The 22443-nt window shown below is 24.5% G+C and overlaps 3 protein-coding genes across 7 annotated transcripts in view; 2 read left to right on the top strand and 1 right to left on the bottom strand.

The window, feature by feature from the left end:
* The window catches only part of LOC129614629 (putative ferric-chelate reductase 1 homolog), a 59932-nt gene extending 53938 nt beyond the window's left edge, over positions 1–5994 (top strand). For 3 of the 5 annotated variants that reach the window (XM_055529350.1, XM_055529351.1, XM_055529352.1), the window contains exons 2-9: positions 1904–2400; positions 2494–2891; positions 2995–3146; positions 3209–3592; positions 3775–4018; positions 4127–4239; positions 5146–5274; positions 5350–5994. In XM_055529350.1, coding sequence (XP_055385325.1) covers positions 1952–2400; positions 2494–2891; positions 2995–3146; positions 3209–3592; positions 3775–4018; positions 4127–4239; positions 5146–5274; positions 5350–5496 — 2016 coding nt within the window. In that variant the 5' untranslated portion in view covers positions 1904–1951 and the 3' untranslated portion in view covers positions 5497–5994. The remainder of the gene's footprint in view (positions 1–1903; positions 2401–2493; positions 2892–2994; positions 3147–3208; positions 3593–3774; positions 4019–4126; positions 4240–5145; positions 5275–5349) is intronic. The other 2 variants (XM_055529354.1, XM_055529353.1) reach the window with 2 other exon arrangements.
* Positions 5995–10624: 4630 nt separating this feature from the next.
* On the bottom strand, positions 10625–14304 carry LOC129614623 (FAS-associated factor 1). Its single transcript, XM_055529340.1, has 15 exons — positions 14147–14304; positions 13911–13979; positions 13676–13808; positions 13444–13596; positions 13188–13374; positions 12888–13050; positions 12782–12823; positions 12608–12699; positions 12431–12543; positions 12004–12149; positions 11791–11945; positions 11591–11727; positions 11237–11511; positions 11046–11168; positions 10625–10964 (listed from the first exon to the last, which is right to left on the bottom strand). The coding sequence occupies exons 1-15, from the start codon at positions 14183–14185 to the stop codon at positions 10806–10808; spliced, it is 1986 nt and encodes a 661-aa protein (XP_055385315.1). The 5' UTR covers positions 14186–14304; the 3' UTR covers positions 10625–10805.
* A 1311-nt stretch (positions 14305–15615) lies between these two features.
* On the top strand, positions 15616–22240 carry LOC129614622 (histone-lysine N-methyltransferase eggless). Its single transcript, XM_055529339.1, has 13 exons — positions 15616–18377; positions 18433–18752; positions 18817–19069; positions 19132–19258; positions 19322–19694; positions 19799–20032; positions 20104–20448; positions 20521–20688; positions 20747–20889; positions 20948–21125; positions 21389–21720; positions 21779–21863; positions 21922–22240. Exons 1-13 carry the CDS (start codon positions 15941–15943, stop codon positions 22126–22128), a joined length of 5202 nt encoding a protein of 1733 aa, XP_055385314.1. The 5' UTR covers positions 15616–15940; the 3' UTR covers positions 22129–22240.
* Positions 22241–22443: the final 203 nt, after the last annotated feature.

Consider the following 22443-nt stretch of genomic DNA (forward strand, 5'->3'; position numbering starts at 1 on the left):
AACTCCATCATTGACTTATTTTTGTAAGCATAGCATTTAAATATTTTAAAATAATTAAATTTCAATTTATTCTTTAGTAAAATTGCATCAATCTAAAAGAATAAAGAAGAAAATTGTAGTAAACCAAAAATTTTTATATAATAATTATGTGCTTACTTGCTGTTGCTCTTCCTTATTCACATTTAATGTTATATTTAATTCTTGTTCCGGTGCAAGTTTAATTTCTTTACTTAAATCACCTAATATTTTTAGATGTATTAAACATATTATAATTTTACTTAGATGAAATAATAAAATTAATGCTATTTCTAATTTAGATTCAAAATGAATATCGTGAATTTTTAAAGAAATCATGAATAAAATTAATAATATTGGTAAAAGATTAATTGAAGAATTAAAGAAATGAAAAAATATTAATAATGTTATTAAATTTTGTAATAATTTTTTTAAATGATTAAAAATTTTTTGTAATTTTTGATAAAATTTTAAATTATATTTAATTTTTTGTAATTTTTCCATATTAAATTGCATTTTTATTATATTTAAAAAATTTATATATTTTAATAACATAAATAAAATCTCATTTTCTATTTGAAATATTATTATGTAATGTAAAAAATGTTGAATTTTAATTTCTAATGATCCATCATCTAACATATATGATATTTCGGACAAATTATTTGGTGAAAGTGACGAAATATTTAATATAAACTGTATTAATTTAAAAATTATTAAAATATATTTCATTTTATTATTTTTATATTTTATATTTATTTTCATATTTTTACTATATTTTAATTTTAATTGATTTAAATTTTTGTAAATTATTTTATATAATTGATAATTATTAATTTTACTAATAAATATTAATAGCATTAATAATGGCTTAGCGAAAAAAAAGAGAAAAAGAATTTCATATGTCATTTTTCTAGTAGAAAGTAGTAAGTTCCTTTGAAATTCTTTAATTAATTCCAAAAATAAATTAGATGTTAAACGTAACTCATTTAATATAATAATTAATCTTATACAAATATGAATGTAATTTAATAAATCGTTTTCAGTAAATATACCCAAAAGAAAATATAAAAATTCTATATTTTTAAAATATAAAAAAAATTTTAATCCGATCTTTTTGAACATTTCTTTTGATGTTCAATATGCAGAAACTCTCACAATACGAATATGACAATTAAAATAACAACGAAATTTGAAATTCATTTCTTTTCTTTTTAATATATGTAATTGAAGAACAAAAATCGATTTTGATTTCATTTTATTAAAATATCGAAAATTTTGATTATTTTGTATTAATCAAATTTATTACAAAATTTATTATTAGTGCGAGTATTTACAAAATGATGTCGTTGCATGTTGTTTGTTATTTCTACTCCTCTTGTTAATATTTCTCTAGTTCGATTGTTGTGAAAATGAGAATAAGCTCAATACAACAACAAAAAAAAAATTAAATAAATTAAAAATTATCTCAGTTTAAGTTCAAATATATAGTTGATCATTTATTTTTCTCATCAAATATAGAATTTCAAGCTAGAAAAATAATTATAGGTTCATATACAGAATTAAATTGTAAGAAATGACTTGAAAATATTGATTAGTATTTAAACACTTGAAAAACGCAACTAATTTACATTGCTGCCGACAGGGTTCATTTTCGATTTGTTATTTTATTCTTATTTGATTAAAAATTATTTGACATTTTAAAATTCAAATGGATAACTGATGACAATTTACTTTAAAATAAATTTACTACATTTTTTTTTTCATAATTTTGTTAAATTATTTAAAAATTATTATTTATGTTTTGAAACAATTTAATATTTTCTTTTCAATTTTGTAAAATATAAAATAAATTTTCTAATATTTTTTTTAAATTTTTTATTTTCAGATTAAAATAAAATAATTCAATATTTTTTGAACTCACAAATTAAAAAAAATGGCAAATAAATATATTACATTAATATTTACAATATTATTAATATTTAATAAATGGATACCAATAAATACATATCCAAGTGGTGCTCCTGAATCTGTTTGTCAAACAATGTTACCATTTCATGGAGGTGGTATACCACCGCAAAATACAGCATCACCATTTCGAATAGATACAACATCAACAGTTATTGGTCAAGGACAAACGATGCGTATTGAAATTAATGCAAATCCACCAGAATTAATATTTGAAGGTTTTATGATACAAGCAAGAAGTCGTAATCCACCATATCAAGTTGTTGGACAATTTAGTGAAATACCAGATGGTAAAATTAAATTAATGAATTGTAATGGAGTTGCAACATCAGCAACACATTCGGATACATCACAAAAGAAAGGATTAAGTTTAGAATGGAATGCACCAGTTGATTTTCTTGGACAAATTATGTTTAAGTAATTAGAATTATTATAATATTATTTTTAAAAAACAATTGCATTTATTTATCGTTCAATAATTTTTTTAAATTTTTCATTACGTAATTATAGTGCAACTGTTGCTCAACAATATCATCAATTTTGGACTGGTATACCATCAGAACCAGTACAAATTGTAAAACGTGAAGCAGCTCCTCCAGGCGTTATTGGAATATCAAGTACAAGACGTCCAGTAACATCAACACCAGAAGTTGTTTTTAAACCAGAAGCAGTTGATGCTGTAAGTATTACTAAGAAAAAGACTAATAAATTTTGGAATAATAAAATTATGCTTTCTTGTTTGATTTTATTAAAGCCAAAACAAACAGATCCATTCTATCAGGGTTGTGGTGATACAAAAACATGCTTTGGTGTACCAGATGGCTGTTTAAAAGAACAAAACTGTCGAGCTTTATCTTCAATTAATGTTCGTGGTGAAATTTATGAATTCGAATTAAAATCCACATTACGTAAGTGTCTGAAAGATTTAAAGTAGTCAGAAGTATTTTTTTGCTTCAGTGATTTTTTTTAATTTTTCTTTTAATTTTTTGAATATTTTTGATAATGTTACAGAGAATGCCAGATATGTTGCTGTAGGCATTTCTGAAGATAGTAAAATGGGTGATGATTTGGCATTAGAATGTGTTCAAGAAGGTAATAAAGTTAATCTATATACATCATGGTTAACTGGAAGTCCAAATTATGGTGCATCAAGATTATTAGCTGTAAGTAATTATATACATAATTAAATTTAAAATTCAATAAATAATGTTGAATAATTTTTTAGCCTCAAAATACTGCACGTTTAATAACTTCATCGTATATAAATGGTGTTATACATTGTAAATTCCAAAAAGATCCAAAAACAACAGTACAAGGCAAAACAATTGATTTAATTAATAAACAATATCATTTACTTTTGGCAACTGGTATTGCTTTAAAAGATACCGGTGTTGGTTATCATCAAAATAATCGTTTAGCGACAGCATCACCATTTTATTTTTCTGTTGTACAAGGTTTATCTGGTTCTTCAACATTATTACTACGTTTACATGGTGCTTTTATGGTTGCTGCATGGATTGGTTTCACATCACTTGGCATAGCATTGGCAAGATATTTTAAACAAACTTGGGTTGGAAGTCAACTTTGTGGAAAAGATCAATGGTTTGCTGTAAGAATTATTTCCTCTATTACATAATAATATAATTTTGTTTTTCTTTTGCTTTTAGTTTTTTACCATCTTATTTTAATTTATGTTTCTATAATATTCTTATTTTTAATTATATAAGGAAAAGAAAAAAATAATGATATTTTAATTTTCAATATTATTTTTGTATTTTTTTTAATTTAAAGTGGCATAGAATTTGTATGGTGACGACATGGTCATTAACTATGGCTGCTTTTATACTTATATTCGTTGAAATTGGTGGTTGGTCAGCTGAAGATAATCCCCATGCTATATTAGGTGTTATAACAACAGCTTTATGTTTCTTTCAACCTATTGGTGCTTTCTTCCGGCCAGCACCAAATTCAAAAAATCGTCCAATATTTAATTGGTGCCATTGGTTAGGTGGAAATTTAGCTCATTTATTAGCACGTATGTAATTAAAATAATATTTTTATTTTGTTTCTATTTTTCTCTTTTTTTTTTAATTTTATAAGAAGAAAATAATTTATTAATAATTATTTTATTTTATACTTTTAGTTATTACAATATTCTTTGCTGTTAAATTAACAAAAGCTGAGTTACCTGAATGGATGGATTGGATTTTAGTAGCATATGTTGCATTCCATGTTTGCATGCATTTAATATTTTCAGTAAGTTTTATAATTCGAATCTGTGACAAGGTGTAAATTGTGGAAATAATGTGTAAACTGCTAGCAAAAATACTTAATTTTTTTAGATTTAGTAAAAATTAATGCAAAAAAGGAAATTGGCAAAAATTTCAACGTGAATTATGAAAAATTAGAAATTATTTAATTGTAAAACGGTTGTAATTACAAGAATAGGAAATTAAACAATATTATGACTTTGATTCAATTTTAAAAAATTAATTTAAAGGGCTTAATTCACAGCAATAATAATAAATAAAGTCTAAATAAATTAAAAAAGAAAAATTGTTATTTTCTCTGTTAGCAGCTAACACATTTAAATTTTAAAAAATTGTTAATTAGTAATAAGTATTATTAATAGTAAATAATAAAAATTGTATTATAAATTTAAAAAGTTTTTAAAAATATTGCACATATATGCATAATACAGCAAATTACACTATTGAAACACATAATATTATGCACCCAGTATAAGGAGTTTATAAAATTTTTATTTTAATAATTTTGAATTCGTGTAAATTTGTAAATTAAAAAAAAAAATGTACATAAATTTTTTTTAAAATATATAAGATCAATCTCACTGAAAATCTCAATCTTTCGGGACGTTTTGTTCTAAATGAAATTCTTCTATATTATTATAGTTAAAATTTTTGATCTTAACACAGTAATATTTATTGAATAATTGAATAATTTAATTCACATCACAATATAAATTGTAAATATTATAAAATTTTAATCAAATTAATATTGTAAATATATAAATATTTTAAATAATAATTTTATAAGTTAGTGTTTGTTATATTTCAAATTAAAATTCCGTTTCCTTATACTAAAATAATTAATTATATAATATTAAGAACAGATTATTAATTCATAATTAAATTAAATTAGATATTCTATTGGTTACAGATTGCCGGTTGTGCTTCTGATCGTCATGCATCGAAACGTGTTAATACATTCCCAATGACTGATATGAATGGTAGAAATAATTCAAAACCTGAAAGGAAAATGGATGCACCAGTAAGTCTTATTATTTATATTAAATATTTTTTATATTATAAGAATACAAATTTAATTAAATTTCATTATTTTTAGTTTGCATCATTCCGAAAATCAATGTTAGCTCTATATATAATAGGATTAATAATACTTACTGTTGGATTAATTGTAGTTATTGTATTAGCACCAATTGGAGAATCAATGGAAACATTAAAATCAATGGTTATGGGGGGCAGTAGTTAAACTAAAACTACTATAATAAAAACAATTTTTTTTTTTGTTTTTTTTTAGTATGTAAAACTGAAACAGAATTATTATGTAATTCTTAAATTTTAAAATAAAATTGAGATAAAAACAAACGAACAAAATATTAATTAGTTAGAATTAAAAATATATAAATACACGATAAAAAAAAAAAACTGTTTAGGTAAATTTTGTTAATTTGTACTTATAAATTTAAATTGAAATTCGACTAAATAATGAATCTCATATAGAAACTTGTAAAAAAGCAAAACTTTTAAAGTTAGTATAAATTATTTAATGAAAATAGAGAATGCTTTTAGAGAATAGTTTAAAAAAATATAGAATTATTTTTAATTATATTTAATGATCTATTTTTAAAAAATCTGTACATAATATATAATTTATGGTAATAGATCAATAAAATTTAATTTACATTATTCTATTAATGATCAAAATAGTGTTAACTTTGTTTGTATTTAATTATGATCATAAAAGCACTTTCTTTAAATACTCAGTTACAATTTTTTTTCATGTTTTTTTAAAATTATCGATTTAAATTACAATTTTTGAGTTTTCCATGTTATTGTCTATACTTAGGATTTTATGGATTTAAAGAATATTCTTCTAAAATTTTAAGTAATTCAATTCAATTATTTAATACAGCATCTTTTGCATTACAAGTGTTATTTTTTCAGTTTAAAAACAATTTAAGTAAAATTTTAATATTTTTTTTTTAATTAACAAAAATCTTGATTTTTAATTAATTATTTTTTTTAGTAATAAAATTAAAATAATTATAAATTATATCGTGTATTTATAAAAATAAAGAACAAATTTACAATTTGCATTTTACAAAAAAGCATTTTTTTTTTTTATAAATTTTTGTTTTAATCGAAAAAAAATTTACGAAATTAAAATTAATATGTTTGATAATTTTTGGATTCAAAAAATATGAAATATAATTTAAAACATAATTTAATGTATAGTTAATATATAATTTTGGAAACAAATTAACAATAACAATTTCGATGTAAAATTTAAAATTTAAAAAATAATCGAAAAAAATTAATCTATTTTATTTTTCTTTATTTGTATTTTTATTTTATTTTGTACTAATTTTTCCTTTTTGTGCTATATAAATTATATAAAAAATAAATACTTAAATAATTAATTAATTATTAAAAATCATATTTTTTATTTAAATTTTTGTTTTTTTTTTTTATTATTACATATAATTTAATTTACAAATACTTATTTTCAAAAATTAAGTTTTTCTAAAACTTTTTTTTTTTAATTAAAATTAAGAGCATTTTATGTAAATTTAAGAAAATTAAAATAATATTCTATATAAATATTTTTTTATTTCTTATTTTAAAATGTTAAACAATTTTTATATAAGCATTTAATTTTGTTTTTTATTTTATTTACTTAATATTAAAAGAGATAAAGTTAAATTGCATTATTATTTATAATATTGTTTATAATTATTAATGAACTATGTACTTAAGAAAAATCATTTGAAAAAAAATATTTGAAATTGTTAAATTAATATTTTAAATATAATTAAATTTTGTGTAAATATATGTATTTTAATTATTTTTATGTAAATTTTATAATAATAAAAAACTTACATCACTAATAGTAATAAAAATAATAAGAGATTATGAAAATCTCAAAATTTATAGAATTATTTAAATTTATAATGTTTCTTTTGTAATTTTATAATCATTAAGAAAATAATAAAAATAATCTATATTAAGTGTTTGTCATTAATATTGTTAATTAAATTTTTGACTAGAATCAACTTTGAAGTTAAAGAGGTTGTAAATGTATAGGTAATGCTCAAATTTAAAAAAAAAAAAACAATAAAATTAAAATAAAATTTCAAATTAAAATAGTGCATGAATTATTTCTATACTTAATTTTATAATTATTATTAATTATAACAAATTTTTTAAAAATTTTCCAAGTAATTTTCTTATAATGATATATATTATATAAAGTATTTTCTATATTTTAAAATTTTACTCATTAATTATTGACTTCAGTTAATGAAATTTTAATATCTGATTAATTTGGAAAAATATATTGTCTTTCTATATTCTAACACCTTATATGTAATTAATTCTAAACATTGTTTTTTTTTTTTTATTTAATATTAATTTATTTATAAATAATAAAAAATAAAACTCAAAAACAATAATTATGTGAAAAAACATAAAAAAAGTCGTATAAATTTTTAAACATATCTAAATAATAAGGAGAAAACAATTTAATAATTAATTTAAAAAAAAAATAAATAAAAAAACTTGGCAGCTCATAGACCAAAGGAATAATAAAATTTAAAATAAAACATAAAAAAAAAAATTGAAAAGAATTCAAATAAACTAATACAATGTAATAATGAAAATTCAATAGCAAAAGAATAATAATAAAATTATAATTAAAATAAAAAAAAAATTTATTAAATAACCTTATGCAATTTTTAAAAAATTAAAATAGAAAGAAAAAATATATTAAACTGCCATTTTTTTAAATTGAATTGGATGATAAAATTAATGTACAATAAAATTTATAATTTATAATATTAAAATAAAACTAATTGCTAATGAAAATCTTTTTGGTTTATTTTTTTAGTTATTTTGAATATATTAAAGAAAAAATAAATAATAATTACATAATGTATTTTAATACAAAAAAAAATTTGGGGGAAAATGTAAATAAAATGTAAATTTGTCGTGATTTTATTGGTATTTTATTAAATATCTTTACTTTTAATATTTTCTCATACCGAATATTTCTTAGAGAACTTTCAAAGCTAGAAAAATTGTAATATTGTTGGATTCCCTTACTCATTCTCTAATTTATATTTACCAAATTTCTTTAATATCTTATTTAAATAATTAAAATGTAATTTGATATTAAATTAACTAGATATTAAAGGTTAGATTTTGTGAATTTTGAATCGAACAAGAATACTAGGTCTTAATATAATAATGTAAGTTTTAATATAATAAATTTCTGTTAATAGTAATCGAAAAAAAAACTACTATGTAGTTATTGTGATTGCGACTATAACACTAGCATATATTTGGGCAGAATTTTTATTTCTGGCATTCGACAAATCAATATGACTTTCGTATAATATTTGTGTTAATGACGAAATTATACCAAAACCAATATACATATACTACAATTTAATGTAATAACAGGCGTCAACTTTCATTTTCAATACTTTAAATATTAGATTTAGTAAAATCGTCATTAATATGCAGAATTTTTGAACTGAGTCGCAAAAAAAGTTTGAGATGAAAAAAAAAATATCTTGTCAAATCTTTGACTAAGAATATAGTTATTCTGAACCAATATAGATTGTAACAGGTATTAGTATATCGTATAACGTAATCAGATAACGCATTATGTATGTCTTTTTACATACCCGTGCTTACCTTGCTATTTGTGTTTGCAGATCTTACTCTTCCTTTCAATTATAAATTGTTTAAGATTTTGAAATTATATAATATGCCAAAAATTTCACATATGTACCCAGATTTGTACTTACCCCATCACTATTATGACTTTTGTTTTTTTATAATTACATGCATACATGTATATAGATATATAATATAATATAATACTTTTTTTGTTTTAATAAAAAAAACATTTCCACAAGATTGAAACTCACAATCTTCTTCAATTCTTAATTTTATGTTTTTATAATAGACAGAAAGGCAGTTGAAAATTGCTAAGTTAGAGGTTGCTAGAATTTTTATGTTTTTTTTTTACGTTGAATATATATACCATTTTTAATAAAAACATATTTGTAACTTTCGATTGGCTTTGGTAATATAAATATTCTTATAGAGAAACCTAAACAGATTAAGAATGTTTAAATTAAATTTTAATCTGAGCTGTAAACGAGAAATTACAGGCTTTTGTTCTGAGGTGTAAAAAGTATAAGTAAATAAATTCTTTGATTTTTTGCGATGATTTAAATCAATTCTATCTCACGATAATAATTATCGGTATCGCTAATATTTAATTTTCGATTTTTTTTTTTAGAATAGCTCCCTATTAAAATGGAAATCAAATTATTGTAAGATGATAAATCGTATTTTATTTTTTTCCTCTTTTCAATAACGTTATACAAATAAAAAAAAAACATTAATTTGGTTATATTTAACCCTCCATCCTTCTAACAATCTTAAATACAAATAGTAGTGTAAATACAAATAGTTTTATTGTACTATGCTAATTTTTTTCAATCGCTAAACTAATTAGCAAACTGAATCATACGAAATGGTATAGTTTACAATTTTCTACCAATATTAAATTCTAAAAATGTTGACTTATATATGAAACATTTTTCTATCTTTCTATCAGCATGGCTAAAGCGTGATCGTCAGGTTAACTATAAAATGTAATAAAAGCAATATTCTTATGTTAATTTTGTTACTCGAAAAACCTAAAATAACATTTCGAGATACAATAATTACACTTAACTTTTAATATATAAGCCAACTAACTGAAACAGAGTTGTAAAATGAAAAGAATTTTCGTCGCTTTTTGCAATTTCCTTAAAAATTCTCAAATCTTCAATTAATTCTTAAATTAAACTTCATAATTGAAAAATTAAAAAATAAAAGGATCTAACGTGCTTTGCAGATTTTACAAAATTTGTGCAACTTGCTAAAACGGGAAGTGAAAAAACAAAAAAAAAAATACTTAATCGCTGTCTCTAATAAATTACATATAATTCTTAATTTATTATTATTATTTTTAAATACATTTTGTTTTTTATTGATTTTATTGTAATAAATTCCTAATTTATTAATTTTCATATTGATTATTGTAACATACATAAAAATGTTACAATTCAATTTTCAAAACGTTTCAAGACTTTACAAAAAAAAAAAAAAAAAAAAAAAAAGAGGGCGAATAAAATTAAATCTAAATAAATCTTACACAAAAATTAATTCGATATATTTCAAATTTGAAATTATTGAACTAATATTAAATTTTGTTTCATTTTCTTTTCTCCCAATTATTAAAATTGAAAAAAAAAAAAAACAACTTAATGTAATAATAAAACAAAATAATATAGAATTAAGTTACAATTTTCTTGTTATTTTTTTCTTTTTTTTTTTTCAATTTTTTATAATTATGTATTTTATATATATGTATATATAAATATATATATTTATATATATGTATATATATTAAAGAATGTTGTTGTTACTATTCACTGATTATAATTAAATATTGTATAATTAAAAAAAAAAAAAAAAAATAATATTAAAATTTGCTGATCATCGTTCTTCAAGAATCACAGTTTCTTGAGGAAATAAATTTAAACTTTTAAATGTTTCTGTAGGGTTAATAGTCGTTAAGTCTTTACGTGGCCATCCTGATATAACTTTATATTCTCCGACTGGAAATCCTTTAGATGTAACATAATTTAAGAGAGCCTAAAAAAAAATTTATTTCAAATTTATTACAATATTAAATTAAATTAGAATATTTTAAAATGAATTTTATTTATATAATACCTGTAATTTGTCGTGACCATAAAATCGTCTTTCTAAATTTTCTCCCTGTGGTGTTCTAATACGAATTTTCGTAACATTTTCAGTTATAGATTCATTCGGTTCATCAGGCAACGCATTTTCAGCCTGTTATTATGGAAATTAATTTAATATACAAAGAAGTATACTAATAATAAAGAATAATTATTACAAACCTGCAATCTTACAATTTCCTTTTTAGCTTCCTGTTCAGCTTTTTCAGATTCTAATCGTTTTCTTTCAGCAGCTAACGCTAATTCTTTTTGTTTTTTTGCAGCCTCTTTAGCCATATCGGCTTCTAATGTTTGTTGATATGCCATATCTTGTTCATATTTAACTTGTTCTCGTAATGCTCTTTCTGTTTCTTCTCTTACTTCAACTCTAATATGCTCTGAGTACATTTCTACTGTTTCCATTAATCGTGAAAGTAAGTCATCAACTCCAACATTACCTTAAATATTTAAATTTTTTTTAAATTTATTAATTTTCATTAATAACAATCGATTTTTTTTTTTTCAATTTTAATATACCATTAATCACAGATAATACTTCACATGTACTTCTACTTTTTGCAATAATTATAATAGCGGGTAATCTATCAACAGGAATATTTCTAACTGTAATTGATGCAGTAACTCCAACACATGCTGATATTGATGATAAAAATCTAAAATTGTTTTTATTTATTAAAAAAACATTTAAATTATATATTGTGGAGTTTTATTATTACAAGTTCTTATTGCTCTCATGTGTTAAATCCCATCCATATAATATAAAACTTTGCATTAATGTTTGCATAACACTTTCACAACGTAGTAATTGATCGCAAAAAACATTTGTTAAAACGCTATCATCGTGATGTAAATATATTGCTAATAATTTTCTCTGAAAACACAAAATAGCAAATCTAAAATTTGTTTAAAATAAATGAAGTTTCAATTACATCTCTAGCTGGTTTGTGGCAAGCCTCTTTTAATGCGTCTTCTAGACTACCTTGGAAAAATACTGGATGTGGTTCGCCATATCTTTGCGTATAATTTTCAACAAATTGTATTGAACCTAACGTTTCGTCGTCTGTGTTGTCTGGTACTAAAATTAAAACATTTTCTTTTATTACAAATTTAGTTTGGCAAAATAAATTTAAATGTCTTTCACTAAATATACGAGTACATTTTAAGTATGTGGATAATAAAAGCTTCTATATTATCAACTTTACAAAAAAAACCTGTTTTGCAATAGTAATTACCAGTTTATAATTTAACTAAATATGTAGAAACATTCAAACTACCATGAATATTAGATACTTATATAAAAAAGATATAAAATATTTTTTAAGGAAAATATAAACGCATGAAAAAGGTTAAACTTACTTAAATGTTTTAAACGGGGCTGAGCAGGAGAATCAGAGAAAAAATCATCATCGGCATTAAAATCAGATGCGTCCTCAAACTCGTCGGAGCTATCTGAATCAATATTTACAAAACTAAAAATAAATTATAGAATGAAATATTTTCTTAAATTATTCTTCTTTATATCAAATTTCTTACTTATTACTTCTACTTGGCTTAGAATTATTTTTAGGCTTATCATTGGCAGATGAACGTAATATTAAATTGTGTTGTAGCTCAATACCTGATTGCTGTTTTTAAAAATAGATTAAAAAAAGTATAATACGTGCATATATGAAAGAGTAACAAATAAAAGTATTTTATTTTTCGTACCGCTAATGTTGTTGTATTATTGGACCCAACTGGCCAACCGGTCTAGGAAAAAAAATATAAAATTATTGAATTTTAAATAAATTTTCAAAAATTTTTTTATATCTACCCAATCTTGGTGTCGAACTGGTATATCAGTTATGGAATAAATATCATTTTTAACATCTAAAATGGTTTTTTCACCAGGAAAAGGTAAAGATATTGATTTTCCTTCCGGCTGTTGAATAATATTCAGTGTAAATGTTTCAGCAAATCTTCTAGCAATTTCGAAGCTGTAATTAAATATTTAATTTTTTAAAAATTTACTTATTGAACTTTGATCCATAATGCAATAGTTTTTTTTTTTTATATATTAATAAGTTTATGTAGATTTCAAAACGTGTTATATATATATACATATAATACTTACTTTTCTTCTCCATAAGCATCATCAGTTAAGTCGATTAATATTAATTCGTTCTCAATGGATAAATCCAAACTTGAAAGTACTGTACTTGATAATTGAGCTTCATGAATTTTGGCTGGAGGCCACCCCCTTATGGCTTGTCGGCAAATAGGAACTTTTGTCAGGCCAAATATTCGATCTTTAAGATCTCCTAAAAAGATGCAGTAAGTCATCAATAACTTAGATAGTCTTAAATATAATTTGAAAATTTTAAACATACCGACAGAAGCACTTGATGGAAGTGTAATCGTATAAACTTGCTGATTGAAGTGTATATTAAAAATAATTTCTTTATTATCTTTCTTAAGAGAATTTGGAGTAATGTCTGCTGTGAGATCAATTATATTTGAGTTTGAAGAAGAAGTTGAAGGTACTAAAATGGAATAAATAAAAATTTACTTCGTAAATATTATTGATGAAAAAAAAATATTTTATTATTAAAAAGAATTTACTGGGAGCAAAAGTATTTTCTAAACCACTTGAATTCCAGCGGGTTAAGTTTGAGTTGCTAGAGTTGGAAAAATCATTTTGAACCATCGGTTCAACAGGACTTGTTTCTTGAGGCATAACATTTTGTATGGCAGTCTAAAATAGACAAAGAAAACAAAGAAGTATTTTACAATTAGTCTGATTGCCCCTTCTACTACGTATAAATCAATATATTATTAATATAAAAATTTTGTTTACCATTAAATCCCAGTTACAATTTTCTAAATGTGAAAAAGCTTCCCCAACATCATCTATAGCTGTAATACTCTAAAAAATATTGTAAATATGAGTGAATAATGTTGATAATTTTATAATGTTATAACTAATTTTCGAAACTCCTTAGTCATGTCAGTCAGTGGTCAATGTCATGTTTAGTCGTATAACCTTTGTAATAAAAGTTTTTCTTTAAATTTAAAATTGTATGTTATATTTACTTGAAAATCTGCTAAAATTTGATCTTTATCTTCAGCCATATTATCGAAATAAATTCTTATAATTTATTTATAAATTAATTTTTTTTCCAAATTTCTAAAAATTCTTATTATAAAAGGCCAAATAAAAAAAACACTTTTCGTATGACAATCGACCTACCATTCAGTTGAAGTCAAAGTGATTGACAATTAAAGATGCAACTACTTAAAAATATTTTTGTAGTAAAAAATTGATTGTTTGTGAAATAGTACCAGTGTCCTTGTTAACATAATTTGTAGTTGCAATATATGTCTAGCAGATACTATAGAGCCTTTCTTCTTATTTTAATGGTATATATTATATAAAGTAGTGAAATGTTATTCTTTCATAGGTTTTTACGTAAGTATATTAAATTGCAGCTTTTCCTGTTCGTACAACAGTCATATAACTAAATTTTATTCGAGATTTAAAATACTAGGAATATATTAATTGTATATATTTGTTCAAAATTTATAATTTCAAAATGATTTGTTCAAAAATTTGTATATGCTGTGATATTATAACATGTTCAACTTAAATACTAATATTAAAGTGTATCAATAGTAAAATAAATTATTTCGTTAAACTTGTTGTTACATCCCTATTTTAGACTTTGTGTTAATATTGTCAGGTCAATATTGAAATGACATTTATTGAAAACAAAGAACTACATTATCATCAAAATAAAATTGGGACAATGAAAAAGGAATACCTTTAACGTCAAATGTAATAAGGCGCCAATTGCAGCTGTTAGCAGGAACCCAGTCTATTCATTTGAATAGACTGGGTTCAAGAATGGTATTCACTTATGATAGCGTACAAATTAATATTGGTCAGCTATGTTCAAAATTTTTTACGCAAAACGGCGTTGTGCATATTTCGTATACAATATATGTACTGCGTAGATTGAAATAATATTACTGGAAATCGGCTTGAGTTTTACATTACCCGACAAGTATTATATATTAATTTTTCAAGCTTTCAATCCGTGTATTTGAAGCTCATTTTCAAGTCAAGCTAATAATTTTATCGGATCGATTTTCTCTGCAAATTTCAAGTTAAGTAGCGTTTATATGAAATGCGAAATGAAACTTGAAATGAACATAAAATTTTAAAAACTTAGTGGTGGCGTCGCTGGTGTTGGTTGAACGCAGTTCTGTAGCGTAAAACTTTTTTAACTCGTTTAAATATCCTAGTGACAACCTATTTGAGGGTTTCTTTAGAAATCAATTAAATTGATATTTCAATTTACTTTTTTTTTCTCCTAACAAAATAATTGTAATGCAATAGATACCGTATTTTAAAAAAGTTTTTGATAATAATTAACTCTGACTCTGTGCCATGCAAAAAAATTATTTATTGTGTTACAGTACGCGATTGAAATTTTTTAACTGGGTAAGAATGAAATGTTCTGGTAACACTTGTGCAAATGCCATTATTTTGAAGATAAGCGGTGAGGTTTATGGTTTGAAATTTTTGAGAAAATTTTGTTCAAATCTGATGAAATAAAAATAAGAAAGAATTGTGTGCACTTATTTAAAGCAAGTTTGTTTTGCGAAAATATAAACAATTTACATCCACTTTCATTATAAGAATACAGAAAAGTTTAAATAAAAATGGACGCTGATTTACATTCTTGTGTATGAAGGGTTAGATATTTATTATTATTTGGTGCGAATAATTTTAAGAGCGTTTGGAACGAAATTTCTGTCGGCTATTTCTTTTAGTAAGTTTAAAAACAATCTTATTAGTGATATTAAAATACAGTAATTGTAATCATGCAAGACATAGCAGATGAGAGTGAGCACGATTTGCAATCAGTGTTCAATAAAATATCAGAATCCCTTAAAAGCATAAATCAAGAAGCAGGCGAAATTCAAGGGGAACTATTTTCTGAAAAGGAAAGTCGGGAAGGAGAAAGTTCTAGTTCAGTAACTGACAACATTAAAGTTGCCACTTGTTCCGATTCTGTTAATATAACAAACTCAGATAAAAGTGTAATTGAAAGCTCAATAGAAATTAATACTGAAAGTTCAGGAATTGATAAATTAGTAAAAGAAACAGCTCTAGAAATTTCTAATTTATTAAATGAGAAAGAGGGTTGTTCGAAACAACTAAGTGTTTTTGGGTGTTTGGAAGAGAAATCTGACAAAGCTGAAATATTGCGAGGTGTTTTTTTGCAAGATAAACAGGAAAATGAACCAGAAATAAAAGGCAAGGATCTCAATTGTGAGAATACAGAAAAAATTGAAAACGAGAAAATTAAAGAGATTTATAGCAGCAAAACTGGAGGGGAAAATGTTCAAAAGCATGATACTGAAAATATATTTAAAAAGAGTTCCAATTCTGAAACTCAGGAAAAAAATATTTATGAAGATCTTACACCATCAAATTCAGGAAGCGAAACTCAAGAAAATGAAATGTTTTCGTCTGAAAATGGTCAACCTACAGATCAAATAGATAAACTGAAATGCAATCCTACACTTGCAACACATATTGAAGAAAATATTGACAATTTGCAAAGTAATAACGCGAATTTGATTTATGAAGCTGAAAAGTTTGAGTCTGAAGTTAAAGGTTCAACAAAATTTGCAAATCGTGAAACAAAACAGTCCTTAGATTCTTCTTTAAATGTGGAAGAAAACTTATCAAAGGAATTTACAACCGAAAATATTCAAGTTAGTACAGCAGAAATACCTGTGATACCTAATACAGTAGATAACAGTGGCAAAATTATAATAGAGAAGTTAGTTATTGATAGGATCAATAAAGATAAAGAAAAAGAAGATGAATTATTGAATGAAGAAATTGAAGAAGCAACTAATCAGACAGAACGTAAAAAAAGGAAGATAGAAGAAATTGAGAAAAATGAAAAACAGGGGCAGACTTCCAAGAATGAAAAACAAATGGTACAGTCACAAAGTATTGAATTAGTGACCGAAGAAAAATCTGAAAAAATTTTAAATAATAAAAAACCTGTTGTAGAAAATGATAAGGAAGAAGAGGAATCTAAAACAACTGACAGTATGGAAGAAGAATCAATTCACAACGAACCCCTATCCGACAGTAAAAAGATTAAGATAGAAAATGATAATGAAAAGGAATCTTTAATACATAATAAAATAAGTGTGTCAGGCGAAAGTTTGAATAAAAAACCTGCAAGTGATGCGATAGAGCACGAAATAAATCAGAAAGGAAAAGAAAAGAATGGGGCAGAAGAAGAAATTCCTAGCTCTGAAAGGTTGGTTGAAGCAGAAAAAAATAATGAGGCGGAAATCAGCGAAAATAAAGAAAAAGAAAAAGAAAAAGATAAGGAAGAACCTATGGTTATTAGTTTAGATGATTCTGACGAGGAGAAAATTGAAACAGAAAAATCAAATGATAAAAATGAAATCTTACCGGAAAACAAAAACTGTGTGGAAGACGAACCGATGGAGGTCGAAACCGAGAATACAGAAGAAAATCGTGAAAAAGTTGATACCACTGAAGCTAATGATAAGGAAAATATCGCCAAAGATGGTGGTAGTACAATAAGTTCAACGCACACGGAATCTTCAGGTACTGTTACTTCTGACATAATTATTAATTTAGATGATGAAGATTCAAGTGATGAAAAATCTTCGAAAGATAAAGGAGTTGATGAAACTTCGGTTCAGTCAGTAGAAAATAAAAATGATGAAGGCAAAGAAGAAGCTTTAAACTCAACAGACTCAAAAGAAACCAACATACCAACAGATGACATAAATTCTATCGAAAAAATGGATATTTCTGAAGGTGAAAATATTCAAACTTCAAATGAAAAATCTAAACTCGAAAAACCAGACTGTAATGTTAGTGAGTTACAATCAGAAAAACCGAGTGAAGACAACACAGCTTTGGAGCTAAATGTATTGGAAAACCCAGTAGAATCTGTGGAAAAATATACATTTTATAATAAAGAATGTGTTAATTATGAATGCAAGAAAGTTTGCCAATTGTACTATCTAGCACCAATTTTTGTTTTACATTTTTATAAAGTCACAATCAAACCAAATTTGCAACAATATGTTTGCGATGAATGTTATGAAGCAGTTGTTAATAAATATGAGGAATGGTGTAATTTATTGGAAACTCATCAGCCACTTTTTCTAACAGAAGTTCCACGAAAGACTAATGAATTTGTAGAGATTTTAGATAGCAGTGACGAAGATGAAGGTGGAAAAAATAGTGATAACAGTAAGACATAGTATTTATCTGAAAATGCTCTTAACTTTAAACAAATAAATTTTAGAAAATAATGAATTTAGTGAAGAGACAATAGACATGATTCAAAAGGAATTGGACACTGTAATTGCTGGTGTTTTGTCTCGTACAGAAGTTCAAAATCAACTTACTTGGTCGAAATCTTTGCTTGAAAATCGTATTGCAAAAATACAAGAAAGCTCGGATTGGATAAATGATACATTATCTGCATTACAAAAGAATGCTGATAAGATGAACAATGCTCTTTATCAGTGCCCAAAAATTGAAATGAAAATTTTAGCTCCTCTTGATTTGAATTCTGGAAAACCTTACGTTCTTGGTGAATCAACTCAAGCAAACCAATTAACAGTAAGTATTTTTAAAAATGAATTTAAATGATAAGTTCTATATTAATATCTTACGTTATTTTTAGATACCTCCAATTGGAGAAATTTATCGACCTCCGATTGTAATTACAGGTGAATATTTTGCTGCTAAGAATAAAGTTATTGCAAGCTGGTTAGCGTGTACTGTTGTTGAAATAGTTGACCCACCGTCCAATGAAAAGCAAAAAAATATGAAATATTATAAAGTAAAATTTTTCAAAATGAAAGTACCGACGTATAAATCAGTGCCAGCCAAACATTTAGCATATGCTGATGTACCCAAAGTTCAATTATCAATAGGTATTAAATTAAAATCGATAATGTCAAATATGATATATATATATATATATAAATGTCTTAAGGTACTCGAGTTATTGCGCTTTTTGATGCTTCTACCCTATATAAAACAAAAGAGTATCATAATGATATTAAAAGTGCATTTTATCCTGGAGTTATAGCCGAGGCTTTGCAACCTTATAATAATTACCGGTATTTTTGTCAATAGAGAAAGGCCTTTCTAAAAAAAATTGAATTTTGGTTTTCATTTTATAGGTATTTAATATTTTTTGATGATGGTTACACACAATATGTACATCATCGCGATGTTCGCCTTATTTGTGAAGTATCTGCTAATGTGTGGGATGATATCCATCCAGGATCAAGAGATTTTATTCAAAACTACTTAATAAATTATAAAAAAAATCGGCCGATGGTACAAGTCAAAAAGGGTCAAAGTATGGTTACAGAATTGAATGGGAAGTGGATTTATGCTAAAGTTGTTGATGTGGATGCAAGTCTTATTCAAATGCTTTTTGAAGGGCAAAAAAATCACACAGAGTGGATATATCGTGGATCCACTAGGTTAGGACCACTATTTAAAGCAATTCAAAAAACTAACATTCCACAAGTAACGAGATTGCCAAGGGTAATGACAAACTATAAAATGAAAAGAAATTGATCAAAATATTTTAATATTATTGATTTAAATATTTTAATTATATTATTTATTTTTTTGATCTAAATAACTAGCGGAGTGAGCCATTTGTTCGTTACATGCAAGATGATGAAAATGCTAAACAACAACAACAAAATCAGTCAAATCCGCAAATTGAGCCTGCGCCACCTACAACTCACGTTCGATCACAGGTTGCTAGGAAAAGTACAGCAAGACAAGAATCTCAAGAACATTCGGCACCTGCTACTGCTGTTAAACATTTGAATAATTCTACGATATTTGTTGATGACGAAGAACCTAAAGGAACTGTAAGTTATATTCATCATAAAGCTATATTAAATATGATAAAATACTAATGATGAAAAATAATTCGTTTTAGTTAATTTATTATTCTTCAAAGAGTGAAAATAATCCACCGCCCAGGACTTTCAAGCCACATATGTGTGGTCCACATTGTATATTGAGAGAACATTTTGAAGGACATTATGGGGTCTTATCTAAACCTCTTCTAAATAGCTGGGAAAGATCTATTTATAAAATTAAAAACAAAAAAACAAGTGTTGTATATAGAACCCCTTGTGGTCGTAACTTAAGAAGTATAGAAGAAGTTCATAAGTACCTTAGACTTACAAGGAATGAATTAAATGTTGAAAACTTTGTTTTTGATCCTGATGTGGGCTGCTTAAATGAGTATCAAGTAAAAAAATGTATTGTTAATAAAGCCGTACGTATATAAAAGAATTTTGAAATACCTATATTAATATTTGTTAATTTATAAATTACATATCCTTTGCAGGATATTACGGAAGGACGGGAAAAAATTCCTATACAGTGCGTAAATTACTATGATCATACCATGCCTCCAGATTGTGAATATTCGGCTGATAGAATTCCAACAGAGGGAGTTAATTTGAATGTTGATCCAGAATTTTTAGTGGGTTGCGATTGTAAGGATGACTGTACCGTAAGTGATATATCAAAAATACTTGTCTTTACGATTTAATATATTTAATATTTATAAGGACAAGTCGAGATGTAGCTGTTGGCAATTGACATTGGAAGGTGCAAGATATGGAAATCCTCATACACCTTTGGAAAACATTGGATACTATTACAAGAGACTGTTAGAGCCTGTGACAACTGGTATATATGAATGTAATTCAAGGTGAAAAAACCTGATTTATTTTGAAATGTTATTTATTTTGTTTCATTTGTTATTGCAGATGTAAATGCAGCAGCAAATGTATTAATCGCGTTGTCCAACATCCTCTAGAAACAAAATTACAAGTTTTTAAAACTTCTAATCGTGGATGGGGATTACGTTGTATTAATGATGTTCCAAAAGGTGCTTTTATTTGCATATACGCTGGTAATCTGTTAACGGAACAAAGAGCGAATGAGGTAAATTTCGGATGTTATTTTGAGAAGTGCCTTTTAAAGTTTCATTAAAAAGTAATTTATATCGTAAAAAATTTATAATCTTACATACAAGAATAATATTTATGGATTTACTCTTGCTTTTACACAATATTAATTTTAAATTTTTTACGATATAAACAATCATCATTTAGTGATGCTTATCTCAGAACAAGACGCAGAAATTGAAATACTATGAAATTCGATTTTGGTTGTTTTTTGATTGTTTCTTGTTATATTGTATATAGTGTGGTGATGGAGATGAATATTTCGCTGAGTTAGACTATATAGAAGTTGCCGAGCGGTTAAAGGAAGGATATGAATCTGACGCTCAAGAAGATATAGAAAGTGATGAATATGTCCCAGAACGTGATTCAGATGAAGAATTCAATCCGAAACCTTCGGAAAAAACGTCCGCCGCATTAGTAACGACTCGAAATAGAACTGCTACAGCTAAACGTAGTAACAGTAGTACAACTAATGGCACAAATGATGACGATGACGAGCAAGAAAGACAAGCTATTAATTTTGTACCCAATACACAATTAGAGAATTATGAGGAAATTACAACCAAATACAAGTTCATTATTTATTTTATATCGCTATATGAATTAAGTAATATATAATTTTTTTAATAGATCGATGAGAAGATTATTTGGAAAAAACGAATATTGCTATATTATGGATGCCAAGAGTATTGGTAATGTTGGAAGATATTTCAATGTAAATTGTATTTTAAGTTTTAATGATTTATAAAGTAATTAATTTATAATATTTTTAGCATTCGTGTTCACCAAATTTATTTGTACAAAATGTTTTTGTTGATACACATGATTTACGTTTCCCTTGGGTTGCATTCTTTGCACTTATAAATATACGTGCTGGAACTGAACTAACATGGAATTATAATTATGAAGTTGGTGTTGTTCCTGGAAAAGTATTATTTTGCCAATGTGGGGCTGCTAATTGTCGTGGTAGATTATTGTAAATTTTGTAAAATTTATTATAATACTTTTGTAAAATTTTTATTCAAATATTAAAAATTTTTATTATTATTATTTAATATAAAATGTACAAGAATAAAGTAAAATTCAATAGAATTATCATGACTTTAAAATATATTTAAATATTAAACACATTTTTTTAATTCTAATTTCTATTTTAGACAAAAGAAGATTGTACAGGTACATAATTCTAATTTTTCTTTTATATTAAAAGTGATTTGAATGTTTTCTCATTACTTTTATTTGGTAATTTCTATACTTAAAAAAATTTCTTGTTTACAAGAATTTCAAGAACTCTT

The sequence above is a fragment of the Condylostylus longicornis genome, unplaced genomic scaffold (assembly GCF_029603195.1).
Source record: "Condylostylus longicornis isolate FDR11 unplaced genomic scaffold, ASM2960319v2 ptg000114l, whole genome shotgun sequence".
Lineage (NCBI taxonomy): Eukaryota > Metazoa > Arthropoda > Insecta > Diptera > Dolichopodidae > Condylostylus > Condylostylus longicornis.